Source organism: Agelaius phoeniceus, chromosome 12, assembly GCF_051311805.1.
Source record: "Agelaius phoeniceus isolate bAgePho1 chromosome 12, bAgePho1.hap1, whole genome shotgun sequence".
NCBI lineage: Eukaryota > Metazoa > Chordata > Aves > Passeriformes > Icteridae > Agelaius > Agelaius phoeniceus.
The window spans coordinates 3385522-3409003 of NC_135276.1; the positions used below are offsets into that span (position 1 = coordinate 3385522).

General features: G+C 42.6%; 2 protein-coding genes across 3 annotated transcripts in view; one reads left to right on the plus strand and one right to left on the minus strand.

The window, feature by feature from the left end:
- Nucleotides 1–15952, plus strand: part of LOC129125255 (transcription initiation factor TFIID subunit 4-like) — a 158717-nt gene extending 142765 nt beyond the window's left edge. The window contains exon 15 of the mRNA XM_054640608.2: nucleotides 14196–15952. Within this exon, the coding sequence (XP_054496583.2) occupies nucleotides 14196–14363 (168 nt within the window). The 3' untranslated portion in view covers nucleotides 14364–15952. The remainder of the gene's footprint in view (nucleotides 1–14195) is intronic.
- Nucleotides 15654–23482, minus strand: part of KCTD15 (potassium channel tetramerization domain containing 15) — a 50465-nt gene continuing 42636 nt past the window's right edge. For both annotated transcript variants that reach the window (XM_054640617.2, XM_077184978.1), the window contains exon 5: nucleotides 15654–19401. In XM_054640617.2, coding sequence (XP_054496592.1) covers nucleotides 19246–19401 — 156 coding nt within the window. In that variant the 3' untranslated portion in view covers nucleotides 15654–19245. The remainder of the gene's footprint in view (nucleotides 19402–23482) is intronic.

Below are 23482 nucleotides of genomic sequence, written 5' to 3' on the forward strand. Positions count from 1 at the left end.
TATTTGGAGGAGAAAAGTGAAGTCCAGTTGTTAACCATTGCAGCTCTTATTTCCCTTGCATGGTGGGGGGATGGAGGAAGAGGCTGTTTTAGCATAAACTCCAGGCCCAGAGTGCTACTCCCTTCCCCCAAGCAGAGCTGTAGAATATAGATCCATTGGTGTGGTTGGAAAACACGTGTGGAATTCTATATTTAGGGGCTCTATGTTTGTATGGGCACTGTATGCCATCTGTGTAATAGGACCCAGATTACAATTAAACCAAATATTCCTCATTTAAAGCATGGATTCCATGGTATTCTTCAGCTGGGTGTTTAGGAAGACATTTGAGGTAACAGACTGGTATGTAGGTTTGACTTCTCTAACCTCCATGCCTTATGTTTGTGCCTCAAGATAACATTGGATAACATATTTAAACTGCTCATGTGTGAAAAAGCAAAATTATATCTCACGAAACTGATTTCTTCACACATTCAAAAAATCAAATTCCCCTTTTGTTCAGATTCTAAACAGGAATCCAAAAGGAAGCAATGTACACAAGATGTGGTATTTCAAAATGGAGAAGAGTACTTTTAATGAGAAGGCATTATACTGATTATACTGATTATAAAAGTCGAATAATTTTACAAAGATATTCCTTTACAAATGTAGTTTTCATTGTGCAGGCATTACAGTCTGGTTCAGTTGATAATGAGTCAGAGAAGTTTACTGAGCTGTTATGATTTACTGTTTTGAGTTGAATACAGATATTGTAAAATAGTAATTGGTGATAATCACATTTGATTCTATCTTCAATTTCATCATCCATAAGAACTGGTATTGTCAAGAACTACAGTAAAAAATAGAGGGGCATATTCTTGTGGCTGTGATTAGTATATATTAAAAATATATTTTTGTTTTCCATATGTCTGTGTGTATGTAGTAGTTTTGCATGGGTATGTTTAAATTATACCAAAGCCACAGTCTTTTATGGATTTTAATTACTACGTTGCTATTTTTGAAGTTTTTTGTAGATGAAGCAGACTTTAAATTTGAAGGCAGTCCACCAGATGAGCTGTTGTAGCTGGAATTAGAGCTTACTTTCAAATTCCAACATCTGTATGAAATAGAGCTTGATGACATGAGATGCAAGTCTTAAAAGTAAAACAAAATAAAACAATAAGACACCAAAACAAAACAAAAACCCTACAGCCCAAACAAAACTCAAAACCAACAAACCCTAATAGTAATAAAAGTTTCAAATGTCGTCTCTCAGTTTACAGGATCTGTCCAGTTTCCTGAACTTTGGATAGAACTTAGATTTATTGCAATAAAATGATCATTTTTTGTTGACTGTGATGCTACTGTTTGGGTTTTATGGGTGCACAGAGTATGAAGGCAGTGAGGGGTTTTAGGGATGGTGCTGTTTGTGCAAAACCAGAATTGGGCCATAGTGGGAGGTGGCTGGACAGAGACAGCCCTGGAGTTTGCTCCTGGAAGGTTTGGAATCCCCTGGAGTTCCACTGAAGGGGCTGCCCTTTTCTAAATGAGAGCATAATAGAAACAAAAGTGCTTTGGAAATGAGTATGTAAAGGACACAGCAGCATCTTGAACAATATTTTTCAGAATGAGGAATGTTCCAGTTACTGATTTATCTTTTTCACTGAAAAAAAAGAAGGCCTGTAGCTCTGAAGGCATAATTTGTTTAAGACCCTGACCAAATGAAGTCACCTGGGGAGCAGTGGAGGCTTCTGAAGAGCAGTCAGTGATCTGGCCCTGCCTTTTGCTGCAATTTAATTTTAAGAGAGCAAGTAGAAGCCAAGATCTAAGAGCTGTGGCAGTTAACAGGAAAAGCTGATATGGGATTATTGAGGTTAGAGTTCAGCTAGAACAGATGGTAAAATAGTTATAACCTACTGTACCATATGTTGCTGCTGCACACATTCAGGTAGCACATTTTGTGTACAGTGTGGAAAGATCAAGGATCTTAGCACAGATTTGTAGAAAGACCAAAAAAGAGCTTGAAAATTTGATTTCATCATTTCAGGCCAGGTGAATGAGAAAGATGTGATTTGTTAAACCAAACACCAGAACTCACCATTCCAGAAGGGGATACCAAAAATTAGGCATAACACATAACTGCATCTTTTCTAATTCCCAGAAAATGAAAATGAAGCTTGTGTTTCAGGAAGTCTGTTTTGGGCTTGTTAGACTTGAATTTTTGGGGAAAGTATTTAAAGAAAAAACCAAATTCACAGCACTTGAATTCAGACCATTCAAAACAGGTTTCAGTTTGATTTATGATTTTTGTAACTTTTATTCAGGGGCCAGATTGTCAAAAGAAAAAAAGCAAATTCACAGCACTTGAATTCAGACCATTGAAAACAGGTTACAGTTTGATTTGTGATTTTTGTAACTTTTATTCAGGGGCCAGATTGTCAAAATTAAAAACCAAATTCACAGCACTTGAATTCAGACCATTGAAAACAGGTTACAGTTTGATTTGTGATTTTTGTAACTTGTATTCAGGGGCCAGATTGTCAAAAGAGCATGATGTCTTATGGAGGTGCCAATGAAGTGATGAATTTCTCACTGGAAACAACTGGAGCTTCACTGGGTTGGAGTATGGCAGAAAACCTGCCTGATCTGTAACTCTGCTGATAATACTCAGGTGCTTTTTGAGGCATCTGATGTGATACCATTGATAGTGGAGCCCTGGAAAATGTTAAAAATAGTCTTTGAAAATATTAGGCCTTGTATTTTCTCAGGTCACTGCACCTGCGTAAGCAGTATGATAAATGATATAATTGTTAAATATGATGATTGTTTAGTAGTTAAATGTAATTATTATATAACCATAAGAAGAATCGTGAGAAACTATGTTGGAAATTTAAAGGGGGCTATGTTTAGCTGAAATCTGTGTATACAATAGAACAATATAAGTTTGATAATTATCATGAAAGTTATATAACGATAGAGTATAAAACACATTCACCTTGAATGTATGGTTGGAATCAGATTTGGGTGGAAATCACCCCGATTCCCAGAGCTCTTCAATAAAAAGCACCACATATAATCACTTCTGTGATTATGTGTTTGTGAACGCTAACACCATGAGAACAGGAAGGTAGAAGACAAGAAAGAGAAAAAAGGGTTAACAAAGTCAGAAGTACTGAGAGAAGAAGTGGAATAGTAGCAAAGAAGAAAAATGAAGGCAGAGAGTTGTGATTTGGAGTGGTGCTAAAGAGCCTCTGGGCTTGAGATTCATCTCGCATTTTCTAATGCTCATCTTGTGTTGTATCATAATGCACTGCTGCTGCTGCTGCTGGAGCTGCTGTGCCTGCCCTGCCTCTGCCAATGGGAAAAGCAGCACCCCTGCATGCTGGGAGCACTGGGAATCCCAGGCTGTGCTCCCTGGCTCTGGAATTGCTGCAGTAATCCCCCAGTGTGTGTCCTGTGCCCTCTGCCAGCATCTGCTCCATTCTCACCTTCTGCCATGGCTCCTGTGCCAGCTCCTCTGCCTTTGTTTCACTCACAAACGTCACAGCACCAGCTGTGGCTTCAGCCAGCACTTTGGTAAAGGGGTTTTTTTTTGTAGTTACAACCTTCTTTTAAATATAATATCAACCAGGACAAATATTCATGTTTATTTTTTGGGGGGAGTAATTAGATCTGATAGACTTGTCAGTTTATACATTGATTACTGTCAACTGTCAGGACCCATCTGTAAGAGCTCCTCAGTATGTATCAGATGGTTGATTAGGTGATTTTGTGTCTGGCTTAGAATTATTTCTGTAATATATTTTAGGGTCAGTTTTAATTAGAGTTGTTTGTAGTGGAGCACTTGATTTTGACTACCAGGTTTTTAATTTATTCTAAATAATTAATAACTATGTATGTTGGAGGTGATTTTAATAAAGGAAAGGTGGTGATAGTTGTGACATTTACTTGTTAAATCTTCTTTTCTTGAGGTAGTCTGAGTGGTGCTCAATCCTATCAGAATAGTAAAAATGGAAAGCTAGAGATAACGAAGAGTAGAGCTTTAATGTCTGAAAAAAATGGTTTTCTGCATCACTGTGTCTCCTCCATGATCATCTATAGACTGCAGACATTTATTCTTTATAGATACTGATATGCCAAATAATTTTGTTACAGCAAGATAGAGTTTATTAAAGAATCTTCTGGAAAGTTTCTGTGATGCATTTAATCCTACTGTTTATGCAGTGAGGTGGGTCTGGGACAATTGTGAGTGTGTGAAAGGGTTACTTTTACAAAAGTCAGGTATGTTTGGGTTTTTCTCAAATAGCTCAGTTTGAAATGGAAGGTTTATTCTTAGTTGTTGGCTGTGTTGAATGTAAGTGTCCTCGAAAGATTGGTTGCTTGTTTTGTGGTGAAATGAGCTGGAGGATTATAAGGATTTGGGAAATTGTGAAGTAAGAGGAGATTACAGGGTTTCTAAAGTGTAGGGCAAAGTTGAAATTGTCGGTAGTGTGTTTATAAATTAAAATTTTCTGCATGTTACTCAAAGCTTGGCTGTCTTATTTTGTCTAATAATGGAGGGAGAAGAAAAACCTGGATTGACATTCAGGGGTCAGAGGACAGTATGAGAAGGAGCAATGATGGAAACAGCACTGGGGACCTGGATGTGCAGGGACTCTCCACAGTGGGGAAGGGGAAGCAGTGCAGGGACTGGGGCTCCTTTAAGGTTACTGATGACTGGAGGAATTTGTTTCCTTTTAGGACCCTTTTTTCTGAGAGTTCTTTGTGCCAATCTAAGTTTTTAAAATGTTTTCCAAACAAGCAAACCACTAACTTAAAAAGAGCCATGAGTGAGACTTAGCTGTAAGAAATGTGAAGAAATCAAGAACTGAATGGCTGAATGATCTGGTAACTTCTCCCTGCTGTCTGTCCTAATGTCTGAAATGCACCAGCCTTAATTATATTCCATGATATTTGCAGTAATAGAGTGTTAGCTGTCTTCCACCTTTTATTTACAAATGTTAATGTCTTTTTTCTTGCACACTGGGCTGTGTTCTGGCAATGTGTTTATCCTGCAAGCTGAAGGCATTAGCATTTAGGGCTTCATTTTATTGCCACTCAATCCAGAGCTAACTGCATTGCCTGCTTTATTTTGGTTTGTTTAATGGGCTGGGTACAGGTAAGGGCCCTGCACTACCCTCAATCCCCAGAGGAGCCTGTGGTAATTACAAGGAAAGGTTTAGATCAGTGTTCAGAGAGAGTGACTAATCCAAGAGGAGATTTTACCCAGGAATGAAGTCCTCAGGAGCTGGGAGAGATTTTACCCAGGAATGAATTCCTCAGGAGCTGGGAGAGATTTTACCCAGGAATGAATTCCTCAGGAGCTGGTAGAAATTTTACCCAGGAGTGAATTCCTCAGGAGCTGGGAGAGATTTTACCCAGGAATGAATTCCTCAGGAGCTGGGAGAGATTTTACCCAGGAATGAATTCCTCAGGAGCTGGGAGAGATTTTACCCAGGAGTGAATTCCTCAGGAGCTGGGAGAGATTTTACCCAGGAGTGAATTCCTCAGGAGCTGGTAGATCTGCAGGGGTTTGTGTCCTTTGTTTGGCAACTGGTGCATGAGTTCCCTTGATTGGCACTTGCACAGCTGTGGGGGTGAGCAGGATGGCCAACAGCTGGAAACACAATTATTATAAAGTCTGGGTGTTATACATCATAATTAGGCTTAAGAACTTAAAGTCAGCTGAGATGAATGAGGGCAATTCATGCTCTCAAGAGCTGAGAAAGTGATTTTGTGTTTAAGATCTGGGTATTTTCTGGTTCCCTCCTGTGGGGGCTGGCAGGACATGAAGCAGCTGTGTGACCCTGTGTGCTGGGTGTTGTGATGCACCAAAAGCTGCTGTGAGGCAGCCTGGTCCCCTACAGTGTTCTGCTCAGAGACAGGCCAAAAGGCAGCCTTTACTGTATAGTAATTGTGTGTCCTTTAATTAAATATTTAAACAATTTAATTTTACAGTTATACGTGTCTAGAGATTGATGAACGTCAAGAAGATTTTAATTATTTTATGTTTCTGATTTAATGAAAGTCACAGTCATACAGGTTAGAAAGGAAAGGGCCACCCACTATGTAGAACTGAGATCGTTTCAAACTAATATCAAGGATATTAGAAAAAAATCAGATGGGAATCCAGTGTGTCTCAAGGAAAATGTGAATCCTGCAAGCTGGGCTGCAGGGCTTCTCCCAAAGTTGGTTTGGTGTTTCTTGACTGCCACTGTAAGAGAGTGCAGGGATGTACAGAGTGATTAGGCTGGAGTAACACAGGCAAATCCTTACAAAAACCTCAACAAACCAACAGAAAACAAGGAAAAAAACCCTATGTTAGTATTGAAAGATGAGAAGGGTAAAGCACCACAATGCTTGAAAAATAGCAATAAAAAACTTTGGCAGGATTAGTATTTCAAAGAGAGCAGCACTTGATTAAACATTTGGAAAGTATGTGAGAAGAAACATTCCAAGCAAAATGAAAATATACGTGTATGATGGAAACAGGATAAATAGAATATTCCACTTATAATTACCACAGCAAGAATGCAGCCCAAACTTCAGAATTCTTAATCAAGTAAAATTGTCATTGCTTTTAAGTCCAAGTAAGGCAGTGGGTTGTGTTGGGTATGAGATGCTTGTGGAAGATGTTGGCAGGACCCATGGGTGCTCTGAACAAAGGAAATGAGGAGAGCCAGAGCCAGCAGCGAGGGTGCTGCAAGGGGCTGGGGGATACAAGGCCCTGGGTTCTTGTCAGACACCAAATGGGCAGTGGGGGTACCAAAAGACCTTGGAAAGGTCAAAGATCTCTGCAGAATGCAGAGTTTATCTCAAAAACCTGAGTTTTCTGCCTGACATCAATGCAGGCATTATTCAGACACTGCATGGATACGTGGATTAAGGGGTGAAAATCAGTTGCAGTCTGGTCCTACCTAGAGTGACCTGTTGAGGGCTGGGTACTGAACACCCATCTCTTTGAGCAAGGGAATGTCACAGCCCAAAGCTGCCTTCCACCTCATCTCATTATTTGTTGGCATTGGGGCAGACTCCTTGATCCCAGGGTTTCCCTGAAATGCCTTATAACCTGCTTTTTGCCCCTGCTCCCCTTCAGCTGGGGGGAAATGCTGTCTCAGAGGGAGAAATAAGTGGTGAGATTGGAACAGATGCCCAACTCCCTCAACTGGAAGGTTTTGGTTTGATGTTGCTTTACCAAGCAGGTTTTTTATTATAATAGTACTTGCATATGGGACTTGGTGTAATGTAATAAAGGCAAGGAGGAGGTACATATAAAATCTTCTGCTTGTAATGGCAGCCCATTTCTTTGGGTTCAAATAATTTCAGATAATTATAAACTGAAGTGATCACATCTGAAGAAAAAAATTTTCACGGTATCCATGACTTAGGTTGATTTACCTTCCCCTTATTATTTCTTAATTTAAAAATTACTGCATGCTGTCTTTGAAATGTTGCAATTGTGTTGGTATTTGAAGTACTTGTAAGTACTTGTGCAAATCAGTTTTTCTGATGTTTGTCTGCAGGGTGAGGTGTGTGTTTATGTGCCCAGGGGAAAGGAGATGCATTTGCATCCAGGAGGGTGTAGCAAGTGAATGGGTGCCAAAACTGTCTAGAGGAACAGTTGCACTAAAATAGTACAGGGTAAAAATGTTGGCAAATGAAAATAACCAGCTTCTGAAGAAAGTATGGCACTAATCCTCCCTGTAAATGCTGCTCATCTGAAGGCCTAAATGATAGCTTTTGGTGATGAATCCTTCTAAAGACACTTGCAGAGCCACCGTGTTGCACATATGAAGATGCACGGTATTTTTGTAGATATAATTATATTTCATATAGTACTGTTAATCTTTGAGGTGCTGATGAACAGTTATTACATTTCTGTACTTTAGAGGCATCTTAATTTTAGGATGTTTCAGTGAAATCATTACTATTAGCCTCAGTAGGTGTTAAATTAAACCCTAATTTATGTGGGACAGCTAATCATACATAGTATTATACCTGTTTTTCATGTGCCTCTCAGCCAAAGATCTAATAGCATTTTATGCAAGTAAAAACATAATTGCTGCAGAATATCTCCAGAATGTTTCTTGTGATTCAAGGCCACTTATTGGTAAGAGCAGACTAATAGACCCCTTATCTTCCCTCTGCTCTGCAGTGCATGCAGCTTGCAGAGACCAAATTCCTGGTCTATTTTACTGCCTAGCTTGGCTTTGAATTGCTGCTCTATGATTCCCACTTTCAGACTTTGGCTTGAAGTGAAGCCTGCCAGAAGGATGTGCCATGTAGCCTGGGAAGAAACCCAGCAGATCTTTTATCATTATTGCCTTGTCTGTGGCTCTCAGAGAAGCAATAGCCGCAGATCAAGACTCTGTTCAAAGCAGAGATGTCAGCACTGAATTGTTTTCTGGTGAAGGAAGGATGGATAAAATATTAAATGCAATCTTCTCCTTGCCCTTATCTCTCTGTTCCCTGACAGGAATATTGTACTGTATTTCCATGGTTCTGTAATTCAAAGTTGAAGGGATGCAGGTTTGTGAAGGAAAACAAAAATTAATTGTTATAAAAATAAGTGTACATTGTATTACATTTGCTTTCTTCTGGGAAAGCACTTCTATCTCGAGCAGGGAACAGCACATTTTTGGCACTGCCACACTTTGAGTTCCATCCACCTGCTGCTGGAACCATTGTAACTGAATGCACAAAGACACTTTGTGAGCAGTGGGTGAGTTTACCCATTTTGGAATGAGATAATTTTGGAAGAGATGTGTCTGTCTGCTTCAGTCCCCTTTCCCAGCAGCCTTTAAACCTTTGGGGGATCCTTAGGGATCAAATTGGGTGTGGGAGCCCAGCAGAAGGAGCACAGAGGTAGGAGGGAGCTTGAGCTTTTCAGCCCCACAGCTTCTGTGGGAGCTGTTGGCCTGGGTAGAGCAGAGAGAGGCTGGCTGGGCTCTGCAGAGGAACAGGCTGCACCCTGAGCTTGGCTGTGCCTGCCTTGGGGCCACACAGCCCTGGGGGCTCAGGAGCTCCTGCAGCCCCAGGGTGTTGGGGAAGATGGAACAGGAAAGCTTTATAAATATGATTGTCTGGCAAAAGATTTTGAGAATATAGAAACTATAAATGAGATTGAAATGAAAGCAAGCTTTGAGATCCCTCAGTTACTGAACAACTGAAAACAATGGTGTGGCCAGCTGAAGGTGATCCCCTTTTGATGGAACAACACCCTCTGCTTGCAGGCAGGCCCAAGGGTCAGAGCAGACCCTGCCAGCTTGGCAGAAGGGGCCCAAAGAGGAGTTTGTAGGGTTTAAAATGTAACACAGTGTGGTAATGTAGTGATTCTTATAGACTGTATGGAAATGCTGTAGGATTTGTATCTTGTACTAGATTGGTTTGTGAGAATCAGAATATTCAACACAGAAGAAGATTTATTGTATTGCAAGGGAAACCTCGCTCTCTTACCCTTTTACTCTCTTACCCCTTTTACACTCTTACCTTTTTTACTCCCTTACTCCCTTACTCTCTCCCCCTCTCACCCTCTCCCCCTCTCTTCTCTCAGGCCTGCTCTGAGCTGTGTTTGGCAGCTCCCAGCAGGGCCCTGCCCCCAGGCCCTTTGCAATAAACCCCAAGTTCCTGACCTGGCTCCAGAGATCTCTCGTGTCCGTCTGTCCTGACCATCCTACCCCCCAACACTCCTACACCAGGGGTCACAGGGGGACCCACCTGTGTCCCCACCATGGAGCAGCTGCAGTGCATTTTTGAGATGGGTGAAGTTTGAGAGCAGAGGGACTCTGCTCCTTGTGTGGCTGGTGAAGGCACAGCAGTTCCTGGGGGCAGCAGAGGTGATGCTCCCACTGCAGAGGAGCTGCTTTGCTGTGCTCAGTACTGCCAGGGAACACAGATGAGCCTTTGCTGGCCTCTCTGTGCAAGCACTTGTTGTAGTCTCCCTATCACCAGACAGGTCTATTCCTGTGGCAGACTCTTGTATATTTACTGATCTACCAAATCTTTGGTCAGTATTTTATTCTGAGCTGTTTGTATTTCCCTTGTCATCAGCATGAAGTTTTTTCATAGAGGAAAATCATGAAAATAGCAAACAGGCTGAGAAAGTTGGCCCAAATCGTTTGTCACATCTGAGATAAATTCAGAATTGCTTCAAAGTGTGCATACTGAATGAGCAACTACTGTGGTTCTTCTGGAGCCATGATGTCAGGCTAGGTGGCTTGCAGCACTCGAGTTGAGGCTGTCAGCCCAGCAGTGGTGCTGGTGCTGTGAGCTCTGTCCCATAGGACAGGAGTGCAGTGCAGCTGTGCCTGTCCCAGTCTGGGGTTACAGGTTAACCACAGCACCATGGCAGGGTTACACATCCTGCCTGGGATTTTCCATGAATGATTTTCTCTTCAGCCCTGGCCAGGAGCAGGAGCTGGGGGAGCCCCAGGTGCTCAGCAGCCCCTGGAGCCCTGCAGGGAGAGCACAGGAGATCTGTTTGCTCTCTGTGCTGTGCTGGGGTGTGCAGTGCCAGGAAAGGACTGAAGGAACCTTCAGGAGGGAAGAGAGGCACTGGGGAAAGGAGGGGCTGGGAGGGAAGGGGGTGGGAAGTCACTGTCACTCATGTTTGGAAACTTACTCACAATGAAGAGGCAGAGAGTTCATATATAAATTACATGGGTGTCACAGACATGTTTGATGAAAAATCCTTTCCTTAGGATTTTCCCTCCTGAGAAGCTGAGAGGCCTCAGGAACAAAATGCAACCAATGGTTATCTGCTGCTGTGGAATGCAACAGGTGCATCTGGGATTGGCTCATGTGGTTGTTTCTAATCAATGGCCAATCACAGCCCAGCTGTCTGGATGTCTCTGTCAGTCACAAGCCTTTGTTATAATTCCTTTTCTACTCTTAGCCAGCCTTCTGATGAAATCCTTTCTCTATTCTTCTAGTATAGTTTAATGTAATATATATGATAAAATAATAAATCAGCCTTGTGAAACATGGAGTCAGATCCTGGTCTCTCCCCTCATCCTCAGGCCTCTGTGAACACCACCACATCTGGGTTTTCTTCTGGTCTGGAATGTCTCAAGTTTTCCTGAAATTGTAACTGGAAGTTCACTGATACAGAAGCTAGCACTGATGTATATTTGAGTGTGTGGGATTTGGGAATAGCTTGCATGTGGCAGGCCAGGAAATAAAGGAGGTAAACAATATACAACCTTTTATTCTTTTATCAGAGCCTTTATCTGTGTAACTCTGATTAGTTGCCATGGATACAGACAACACAGGGGCTTGTTTGGGTTGATGAAAAATCTGTCATGATGATAAAAAATGTGAATTTTCTTGAGAAAATTTTGAATTATGTCAATTCCACTATTCTTGGTCATTATTTTTAACTACACTTGAATTCATGTATGCAATTAAATAATTATGGCATTTAGGAGTCTATTTTTTTATATATCATCTGCAGGATAATTTTGAGTACAATGCAGTACCAAACAAACTGGCTTTTAATTTAAATTAGTGATTGTATTGACACATATAAACTACTGTTCTGTCAGCTTACAGAACTTCTGTATTTCTAAAATAATTTTTGTGATTATTTTTCACCTTGTAAAACAACTCCAGAACATGACCAGGTAACTGATGGCTTGTGAGTGTGGTTATGAACGTGCACAGCTTGGTGCCATGTCCTGCTGCTGGTTAAGGACATGATGCTCTTGCTATGCTGAACTTCAGTATCTCTGGTGATAAATGCAATGAATATGACTTGGCACAGCTTAATTCCAACTACTCTGTCCAAATAGAGAGCAGTTCCTTGCTGTAAATGTAACTCAACTGACTAAAGAAATAGTTTTATATAGAGCACTTTTTAAAAAAATTATGCAGCTTTGCTCTTTTTGGTAATTATGTGTGGGATGCTCCTAGTCCAGAGTGCTATGGATGTGGTTCACAATGAGTTTAAGGTGGCCACATTCCTTTCAAGTGTGTTTGTCACAGGTCCTGTGGTCAGGATGAATCTGAAATCAGTGCTGTGGGCAGGGCAGAGATGCAGCATGGGGGGAAAAGAGAAGAAAGGGAAGTGTTTTTTGAGTCAGTTTGATTTAAAATAAATACACACACAGTGGTTTCTTAAGGACTTAGAAACAGTGGGCACAGGCCTGGCAGAGTGGGTGCAAGGTCCGAGTGCAGAGAGGGGCAGCCCAGGGGGTTCCAGGCTGTAGAAGAAAAGAGGAGGAGTTGAAATGATTTTGTTCCTGTTAGGAACATGACACACACCTTGGTTAAGGTGTGAAGCACTGCTGAATGCATGGATTATGCACTGGGTGTGTGTCTGCCTGGGCATGGATGAGCAGCCCTTGCAGCTCATTTCCTGTGAGCAGTGAGGTTCAGAGCTCAATCAATGAATTAACCAAAACTGCTCCACCCTGCAGAGCAGAATCCCTTGGCTCAAATGCTGCATGTGCCCAAAGATTGTGGGTTTCTCCCTCTGTTCCCTGCAAGCTGAGCCCCATTTATTGCACTCCATTAAACCCTTGGTGTTTGTGGTCACAGAAGAGGATTTGCCCCACTGCTGTAATTGAAGAAGCAGGAATGGCAGAAATACCATGAATGGTGCAGTTGTGCGAGGACAGACTGACTGTGGTGGACAGAGGGACACAGTGCCAGCCATGCCTTGCTCTCAGCACACCATGTGTGCTTCCCCTACAAGCTTTCAGTAGTAAAATTACCCTTAACTGTATTCTTAATGTCTGGGGTTATGATCCTAGAATAAGAATTTCCTGGGGAAAGAAAGGTAGGTTTCAGCAGCAGGAAGTAAATTTGGGATATTGAGAGTATAGAAAATTTTACCATATTTCTTAGAGGTTTGAAAAACAGCTTAAATCTTTTCAGAGGTTAAAACCTATTTTTCTAAGTTAGAACACTTTATTTTGCTGCAAATCAATTGGAATTAACAAAAACAATGGACTCCTATGGATGAAAAAACATCTGAACATGTGTGTGCATCAGGTTTCAGTTTAAACTCCATGAGACTGCAGGGGCTGTAATTCTGTCCTTTCCTTTTCTAAATATTCAGATCACAGCATTCTCAGGCCCAGTTTAAGATTTTTCTCTCTATATGCAAAGCCAGGATGAGGTATTCAGTAATTCAGTACCAATGAAGCAATTAAAAATATATAATTATTTAACATAGCTGTTGAAACAAGTATACTAATGATTGTGTTTATCATCACACAATGTCTAAAAGACTTTGTGATTTTTCCATTTAATTCTTTGATTGTTTGCTATCTCCCCACAATGTCTTTGTGATTTTTCCATTTAATTTTTTTGATTGTTTGCTGAGTATCTCCCCACACTGAGCCCTTCTCTTTAGCAGACCCAGAGGAGAGAACTGGGATCCCTATGGGGACCCCCAATATTCCACTCCCCTGTTCCCATCCTTGAATGAGCAGCAGCATCCTGCACACATTTGATGTATTAATGGCCTTATCTGCTGAAAATAATTTTGTTCTTAAAAGTTTGTCTAAGTCTTTGTTATTTTTCCATTTAATTTTTTGATTGCTTGCTGAGTATCTCCCTACAATGTCTCTGTGATTTTTCCATTTAATTCTTTGATTGTTTGCTGAGTATCTCCCTACAATGTCTCTGTGATTTTTCCATTTAATTCTTTGATTGTTTGCTGAGTATCTCCCTACAATGTCTTTGTGATTTCTCCATTTAATTTTTTGATTGTCTGCTGAGTATCTCCCCACACTGAGCCCTTTCTTTAGCAGACCCAGAGGAGAGAACTGGAGTCCCTGTGGGGACCCCCAATATTCCACTCCCCTGTTCCCATCCTTGGATGAGCAGCAGCATCCTGCACACATTTGATGTATGAATGGCCTTATCTGCTGACAATTGTTTTGTTCCTGAATTTAAGCTGCTCAGATACCTCTCCAGAGGACGTGCCTGTAGCAGGAGGGCTTTGTCCTGAGTTGGAAGTGAACAAGGTTTAGCCCCACGGGTTTGCACTTGAGGCCTTCACCAGCTTAACTCGCTGAGACTCAGGAGAACAGAAAAAACAATAATATTAAAAACCCCCGATGGAATGTAAGAAGGAGGCTGGAAAGGATCCATGGAGCTGTTTCAAGGGTCCCAGAGTCCCGGGAGGAGCAGCCTGGCTCTGCAGGACTCAGCTGTGCTGTGTTCTCTTGCAGGGCGTGGGGCTGTGCGGGGGCAGCCAGGCGGGGCTGGGCACGGGCTCGCCCCGGCAGTACCCCCGGCAGAAAATCACTCGAGTCAACCTCAGGGACTTCATCTTCTACATGGAACAGGAGCGGGACATGAGCCATTCGCTCCTGCTCTACCGAGCTCTGCTTAAATAAAGCCAACAGTCCTACTGAGTGCTCCACAGAAGCTCAACTTGCTTTGAAAGCTGTCATTTTAATGTGCCTTCTATTTTTTTCAGAAGTCAACGTTCCAGTAATTTTGTTTTGTAAAATTGTCAGACACATGCAATAAATTCCCTTTATGTAAAAAAATATATATATATATATGTATATATATATATATATATAAACCACAAAAAATGTGCAAAAGGTTTTAAAATGTTAACTCCACAAAAAAAATCAACATCAAAGTCTTGCTCCATTTTAGGTAAGGCTGAAGTAGCTGGTGTTGAAGTTACACAAATGCAATGGCTCACCTAAACCATCTCCTGGCCAGGCTTGGGACAGGCTCACAGGAGTGGGTCCCAGCCTTGTGTTCACCTGAGTGTTCACTCCTGGTGCTGGGCTTGTTTTGGGTTCAGTTTACTAGCACTGTCTCACTAACCATGGTGATACCTGTTGCTATTTAACTTAGTTGGAATGGCAATTTTTTGCACAGCCAAGAGACTAGCCAGTGCACACTCCCACAAATTTTATATATTTAGGATTTTTGCTTTTACTGCACAGCTCATTTCCTGAGCCATTTGCTGAACCAAATCTTAAGTGTATGAAATCTGTGTGCAGGCTCTCAGCTGAGTTACTTTGACTTGCTTCCAGTTGTTTTCTCAATCTCATCAACCTTTTGCGCATTTGTAGCAGCTGGTTAGTGACGAGATTCAAAGTTGGGTTTTATTTTCTAAAAAAATGTTAATTTATTTATTGCAAATAGTATGGTTTAATGGTGGTTTTAAAAGAGAATATTGTTGGGTAAAGATTTTAGAGTATTCTATATGGATTTTTAAAGTCGCTGTAAAGGTTTTTGGGGCCACTCCTGGCGCGGGGAGCGCGGCGAGCCCGGTGGCACCTGGAGTGGGGACACCTCTGCCCTGGCCACTGGAGCACAGCTCCAGCCAGAGAGGCTCCTGACAGGCACGTGGCTTTGAGCATGAGGAGCAGCTGTAAGTACCTAAAGGTGGGGTGAATGCCTTGGAAATGCTTTGCTGAAGCAGATTTGGGCCCACAGGGAAGGGGTTGGTGTGGGTCTGAGCAATGGGGATCAGTGGGACAGGAAGAGCAGGGGCACAGGCTGTGCTGCAGAGTTGATAACAGTGTTACAGTACCACAGAAGGGAGACATTTGCTTATTTATCTTCTCTGTTTTTACTATGTTATGCTTGCCACTTTTTTGAGGCAATATTTTTTTTGATGGGAAACCATAGCGAAAGCACAAATAGAACTATTTGTCCAATAGTTTTAAAAACAAAGGTTTTAATTATTTTTTAAGGTTTATGAAAAGCAGAAGAAAATTTATACTGCTGCTATTTAGCCAAAAGATTATTCATAAGGTATTTAAGGCCAGGAAGTGTAAAGTTATGTTTTAAATGTATTGATAATTTGTACATATTGTTTATAAAGGCCTTGTGTTTATTAGAGTTACGTTATTTTGATGATTTCTGTACATACTGGTAAATACCCCCAATTTGTGTGAAAACATACTCCCTTATTTGTACTTATTTTGTAAAGAAATAAAACAATTTACTAAAGTAACACATCGAGTGACATACAGTATTAATTTATCAAACATGAATTTCACATTGTCTTGTAGTTCTTAAGCACTGGTCAGAAACATTTTGCATTAAAATATTAACAGAATACCCACAAACAAATATTAAAACCAAATACTTCAATGTTTTGTTGTGCTGATTCTTACCCTTTGTGAAACATCTAATAAAATTGTCAACAAACCTCGGTGCCATCAGTACAGAGAATGGATGCACTCAGCAGTGGCTGTCTCGAGAGAGGAGCCCAGCAAGCACAACAGAACATTCTCTCTCCCTTTCTGTCTCCACTGGGGCTGGGACAGCCTGGACACAAAGTGCTCAAAGCCTCGTGCCTGACACGGGGCCAGTGCTCAGCAACAGCAAATCAGAAGAGTTTTGCTCCATGGGATCAGGTGAAAAACCAGGCTGTGCTTTGTGCTTTGCTTCTTGGCCTTCGCCACGCAAACGTGTGCTGGCTGCACACCACAGCTTCACCAGGGTTCTGTGGTGCCTTAAAACATCCTGGTGATGCTGAGCAATGTTCTTCATTAAGTTATGTTGCTGTGGTTTAAGGCCAGAAGTAGATATTCAAATCAGTTTTTTGCTGATATTGATGCTTAAAAATATAGGGAAATAAGTAAAAAATATATAAATGAAACTGTAATAATCTTTAAATAAGTGACCTGAAGTTACTAACTAAAAGAACACGTCCTAGCTTAACTTTTTTTTTTTTTAAAGGCATATTTCTTCTAAGAAAGTGATTGTTTCCACATGTCTTCCTAGCCTTTGTGCTGTTTTGCAGTCAATGCTGTGATGTCATGGTTTAAACTTTCCATCTCAAGTTCACATTTAACTCGGCTGGTGCAGCCTGGAACCCTTTCCAATGCCACCTCAGCAAAGCTGCCCCAACTATGGGAACTGCTTTATTGAGCCATAAAACAATACAGTAAACACCAAACTGAGGAAAAACCAACCAACCAACCAAGCAACCAACCAACCACAAATACTTCCAACGTTCCACAGATGTGTAAAAGCACCATCCCAGTCTGCACTCCCCAGAGCTGCCTGGGGAGAGCACCAGGGGCAGGATTCCCCTGGGATGGAAATCACCTTTATTCCCTGGCTGAGAGGTAAGAACTGGACAGGGTGTGCTGCCAGGAGTGCTCAGCTCACCCTGTGCCAGAGGGCAGGGCAGGAGTGGATACAGGATAAAAACAAGAACCTGAATGGACTATTGAGAGATACTTTGGACTTAAAGGTATGAAAGTAATAAATAAAACACTTCTATCTTTTTGTAAGACATGGCTACATCAAGCTGAATGGAGCAAAGGGCTGGAGAAGACGCAATCAAAAATTCTCACCTCTTTCAAACAACATGGGAGATACAGTGAGTGTTCCACCCTACGTGCTTGTTTTTGTTCATTTACTTTACAGAAATGTTTATGGCATGAAGTACTGTATAAGAAATGTGCATACACAAATACATGACAATTATACGTTAAGTTCTTTACAATATTAAATGTATAATATACAATTCTACAGATATCTTACATACAAAGGTGAATGTTGTGCCATATATTCAAATATGGCAATGCCTAGCAACTTTAGAATGTCGTACAAGTATAAAACCACAAAATAAAATAACTTTACAACTCTTAAAGTAGACAGATTTGCTCAACTGTTCTGCTAAGGTAGCAGGCCAACCGGCCAGGATTGCCATTAGAGTTTCTGGGTTGGGTGACCAAGGTGAGAAAACCTGCAGAGGTCTGATTTTCCATGGACAGGTATCCAGCCCTTTTCCAAAAATAAGACCCCTGCCTAGATTTTACCTTGGACAGTCAGTACAGCTCATTGCTTTTGAAAATCCTAGTCTTAATCGTGACTTTTAAATTTTGCCTGATTGCAATCAATTTGCATTAAGAACTGTTGACCACTTAATACTCTGTCCCTTGTTCCATATGGCCATATTTATGCATCTAAAAAGACTTTATTGAAAATTCCTCATCTACAACAGTGTTCTATAAATTATTGTGGGAGAAACTAAATTGTGATTAACACATGAATTAGTGATTGAGGACCCAATCATGCTGAACAGCAATAAAGAGGATTTAGCAGAATGCTATTTATAGCCTTGCACCTGCAAACACGGTGCTGTCTCCTGAGTTAGAAAGCCCTGTGAGTCAGTGCCAAGTCCTGGCAGAAGCAGGACCCTCCTGCAGACAGACCCCTGACTTTGTTACAGAGAAAGCTACAAAGATAGAGGGCAGCTACAGAATTCAAATTTTAATAATAATTTAAAATAATAAAACAATTTAAACCAACGGCGTCCTGCTTTCATCTGGCAGTGGCAATACAGGGTTTTAACAACTCTTTGCAAGAATTCCAGACCCATAAAGAGTGGGCTTGTCCAAAATTCTTAAACTTTCCTGCTAAATGTGGGCTTCTAACATGGTTAGTAAATGATTAACAAGGGGTGGCTTGTTTGGTAGAACCACACTTCTTTGATGATGCAAAACTTAACAGCTGCTGTGTCAAAACAAGATTGGCTTTAAAGAGCTACAGCTCCTCGTGGGATATGTGACCCTCGTGTGATGGTGGATGACATTTTGTTTTGTGCTTCCAGATCCCTACTGTTGCAAATATTGCCATAAGTGGGCCTGTCTAATTTCTTGTCACTTGTTTTGTTTGGTTTGTGGGGGGTTGAGTACTGAGCACCAGTGACTACGAATCAGTCCTTTTCTGCTTCTGGATCCTGTTCACAGAGAGAGACCTCAGCTGGAAATGTAGTATAAAAATAAGCCATTTGCTCATGTGGGTGAGTACAATCACCAGGAGACTGTGATGCTGGCTGTCTGATATGGAGGAGGGGCAGCAGTCAGGGAAGGTTCTCAGTGCAGTTTTTGGGGTTCTTCCTCCCGCGGACGCCCCCGTCCCCGCAGTGCAGCTCTGGCTGTCCCTGGGCTCCTGCTGGTCCCTTCCACTGCTTCCATGGCTCTTGCTGCAGAAGTCCAGGCCAGGGCCAGGGTTTCCAAAGCTTTGCCTGTTCCCCAGCACTGCTGGTCAGCCCCAAGTCCATCCCAGCGCTGCCGTGCTGGGTGTGCTCAGGAGCTCCACCGTGAAGGACAGGCAGTGGTGTTCCACGCGCGTTCCATGGCTGGCTGTGTGACAGGTAGTTTCAGAGTACCACTAATGGGCAACAGAAAGTCAAAATCTGTTTGCTAATACTGTTTTGCAAATCCTTAGTGTTTCACATAAGGGACTATTAAACACTTCTACGGTTACAAAGGGGGCAGGGAGGGTCTAGTCCAGGGGCTCCTGTTTTATTCTGATCGTTGGGGTGGGTTGTGGTCGTCTGTCCTCGCGGCACAGCACGTACTCGCTGAACTGGGAGGAATCCACCCCACCACCACAGGAAGCTGCCACGTTAAATCCCTTCTGAAATAACCTCTCGAGCACCTGCAATGTGGAGGGAAAACAATCAGATTAATGTTTAGGAAATTTTAGTGATAAAAGCATCTGGAAGCACCCGATCTAAATGATGGATTTAGTCTTTCGAGTCCTCCTTGAATGAATATTATTCAGCTATAATTCTATAACTTATTGTTAAATGACTATACTGTGATTAAAGTCTCGCTCTCAGCAAACCTCTCTAGAAAACAAAAATTAATCAAAGAAATAAGCACTCTGCAGCAGCTTAGTACATTATATAGTAAAATACTGGACTGTGGTGATATTGATGCTCTCACTCCTTTATAGAAAGCAACATCAGGTTTAAGTTCTAATAAAAAGTGCCAATTAATCATTGGCATAGTAGTATGAACAGTCTGAGAGAGAGGGGGGCTGAGAAGTTCTTCCTTGGCAGATGAAAATGTATTAGGAGTTCAAGTGACACATCCACCAGCTCTTTGTGGCAGTCACAGCTGTTTGCCCTCGCTGGAAGGGAGCAAAGCATGGCAGGGACAGGATGTGGGCAACAGGGAAATGTTCTGGCCCAAGAAAGAGGTTAATCTGTACTGCCCAAATAGGCATTTTGTCCTTCTCCTCCTGAAGAAAAGTTGGTGCAATTTAGATGCACGAATTTAAGGAACCCAGAGGCAACTTTAATTTCTGTGACTGTCACACAGCACATTTCCCCAGGATATGCTGATCCTGGCTCTGGGAACAGGGCTGTGGTGTTGATATTCAGCTTCCCAGCAGAGCAGGACACACCAGGCCTCTCCCAGAGCCAGGTGGGGGCAGATGCCAGACCCACCTTGGGCAGGTCACAATGCAGGACCCACTCAGGCTCCCCTGAGTCCTGGGCAGCACCTGGAAAAATGGCTGCTGTTTTTCTCTACTGATAAATGCCATCAAGGAGCAGCCTGTGCTCTTCTCCAAGAGCCTCACCCCAGTGTGGCTCCCACTGAGGAACAGGGAAGTGACCCCATGGTTTATTAAACCCAGCATCCTGCTCACAGCAGCACCAGCCCCGTGTGACAGCTCTGCACCCACAGCAACCTGGACCAAGCCCTTCACAAACTTCTTCTTGATCCTAGAGAAGTGTGCAAGCAGCACATCCCCTGCAGGCAGAGCCAGCTCATCTTGGGATCTTTTGGGTTGCTGTGACCCCGAGATTGTTCAAAGTCTCTTTTCCCAGCCCAGGTGCTTGAAGAAGCAGTCAGGGCTCTTCATCTCTCAGTCTCAAGGTTGTTCATTGTTCCTTATCTATAAAATTCTTTCTCCTGCCCTGCCAGGTCCATCCAGCAGGACAGTTCCAGGCACTCTGCCTGCCCCCAGGGCAGGGTTATGTCTTTATACTAAAAACTACCTGTACAATGTTTACAATTCCTTCCCAATACCCATCACCTGTGTTAGACAGGGAGCTTCTACTCTAAACCAATCTGTGAGTGCCACCATCACAGCAGGAGATGGAGGCCAAGAAGAAGAAGGAGAAAGGCTGGACACACCCAGATCCCTCCATCTTGCCTCCTGAACCCCCATTGTAAAAACCCCAAAATCGACTTTTCCACCCCATGATAACTTCACTATTATTCTACCTAAACTGTTGTGGCTTGCTGATCTTCATCTAAGGTTGGTAATTTGCTCCATGGGTCATAATCAAACCCACAGGTGTTCTGGGCTCTGTGCCAGGGTCTCTGAGCCCCTGGCAGGGTCCTGGGTGTCCTGGACAGCCAGAGGGGTGTGCTGGGTTCCCACAAGCTCCAACCTGCCTGGGCTCAGGTTCCAGAAGGAGTTTGGTTTGTGTTCAGTTCCCTGTGAGCAGGTCAGAGCTCCCAGCACAGCCCTGCCCTCACACAGACCCCCCTGCACTGCCCAGTGCACCATTTCCTTTGCCTGAGTGTTGGCTTTGCCTTTTCCAGGAAGGTGATTTTGGAGGGATTTTTGTGTCCAAGGTGGTGTCCTGGTGCAATGCAAACCATGGCAGCAGCATTTGCTGCCTTTAATCCTTTCCATCCTTCCTTGGGGGCTGCCTGTGTCATCCATCTGCATTTAATCCAGGCTTTGGCTTTCAGGGCTGACTAAAACCTTTCACTCTTGCTGCCCTGACTCTAAGGATGGGCAAAGGAAGAGGCTGCTCCAGCAGAGCTTTGCCTAAGTCCTGCTGAAAATCAACTTGCCTGAGGAGCTCTGCCTGGCCCTGGGACACAGGGACTTAACATCCTCAGAAAGTCACATCTGCCAAATCTCCCTGACTTTTGCCCTGATTTTCACATGCTCTCCACTACAAGAAAGCAGTAGAACTGAAAGATCAGAAAAGCACACCAGAGTATGGAAGAAAAATGAAGTGGGAGAGGAGAAAAGAAGAGGCAGGAGAGTGGGTTAATAAAATGCATTTAAGACAGAGAAAACTTTCATCCCTCTAATTCACCTGGGCTCTGTGGGGCCTGTAGGACAGACATGGGTGCAGACACCGGCACTGTTCCTGCTCAGAGGGGAAGGCAGGACAGAAGGAGGAATGAGACAGCAGCAGGCTCTGCTTCACAGGCTGGAATATATTCTGCCTGTGTTGTGATCACTGCTCCAGCCCTGCCAGGATGAAAATGAGACACAATCCAGCCATGGCAAAGGAGGCTTCTCCCACTGGACTGGAGAGTGGAACACAGGATTGGCAGGTAAGATTTCTGAGAGAGATGGGACTTCAAAATCCTTGCTAAAAAGTTTTTAAAATCAATTTGCTTGTAAGACAAAACAAACAGGGGGGTGCCCCTGGCTTGCCTCAGACCAAAGCTATGGAAAGCTGGATTTAACACAGGATTCCTTTTCATGGAGCCTCTCTGTGCAAAGACCCAGCCCAGACAGACACTGCACCTCAGAGCAGCACCAGCCAACAAAGCAATTCCTCTTTGCCCAGAACGTGCTGGAAGGACCAGACTGCAGGCTACAATGTGCAGTTAAAAACCCTGGGATCATCAATTTTCTCAGGCCAAATCCTGTAAACAAAGCTGAGGATGTGTAAACACTGCAGGTTTGAGTGTCACTGGGATGAGGCTGAGCTCAGCTCTGGGGAAAAGGCTCCTGCAGTGCTTCCATGAGACTGAACAGCATCTGCACATGCACAGGTTTAAATCCCACTTAGAGAATTTGATTCTATACATTGTATTTCTTCTGAAGGCAAGATATGGACAGGGGGAAAGCAGTGCCCATCTCTGCTACTCTGCTGGAAATCCCAAAGAGAATATGCCAAAAACTGAGCATCAGCTGTGACTCTGCCATGTACAGGGACACATGCACATTATTAAACAGGGGATTTGTGCTCAGATTTAATACATGCTAGCTCCCAGTATTCCAAGCACATCTGACTTTGTTGGGAGGTTTTCCAAATGGAAACTTGATCCTTTCATTTAAATTGTGCAGAATATTAACAAATACATTCTTAATTATGAAGACTTCATGTTCAACATTCCCAAGCATCACAGAATTTTCTCTAAGGTAAATTCATGACTCCCACCAGAACCTATTGCAAGGAGCTGAAAAAACCTGTACCTATGTATAATTACAAATGGGTGTAAAATCAAGAGTTACTGTATTATTTTCTTGCCTATTAGGTGTTGATGTTCTTTGTTTTATACGCACAGTTCTTGATACAAAGCCTGTAATGAAAATATTTTTCAAAAATAGAAAAAAATGTACAAATATTGCAGCTGTGCCACCAAATACACTGAGCAGAGCACAGGGAGGCAGAAGTAAGGTATCACCTGAGCAAACTGCAGACAGGCTGCCTGTGCTGCTCTGTGGGACCCTCTGCAAGCAATTCTGCTCTTCCAACCATCACCCATCTCCCTTAAGTCTCTGCATTTGCCTCACTGTACTTCCAGCTTTTGACTTAACATTGTTTTGCCAAAAAAATCCTTGGAGGGGGAAGAGCAGTGCCTGGTGCTGACCAGAGTTCATCAGAGCCAATGCTAATTAGCTGCTGGTTTCATCAGCCTTTGGTCTCAGAAATGCATCATTTTCCAGAAAGTGTTTGAAAACACTTTCTATTAATTACATAGTAAAATGATGTAATTTAGTAAAATGATGTAATTTAACAGGATTA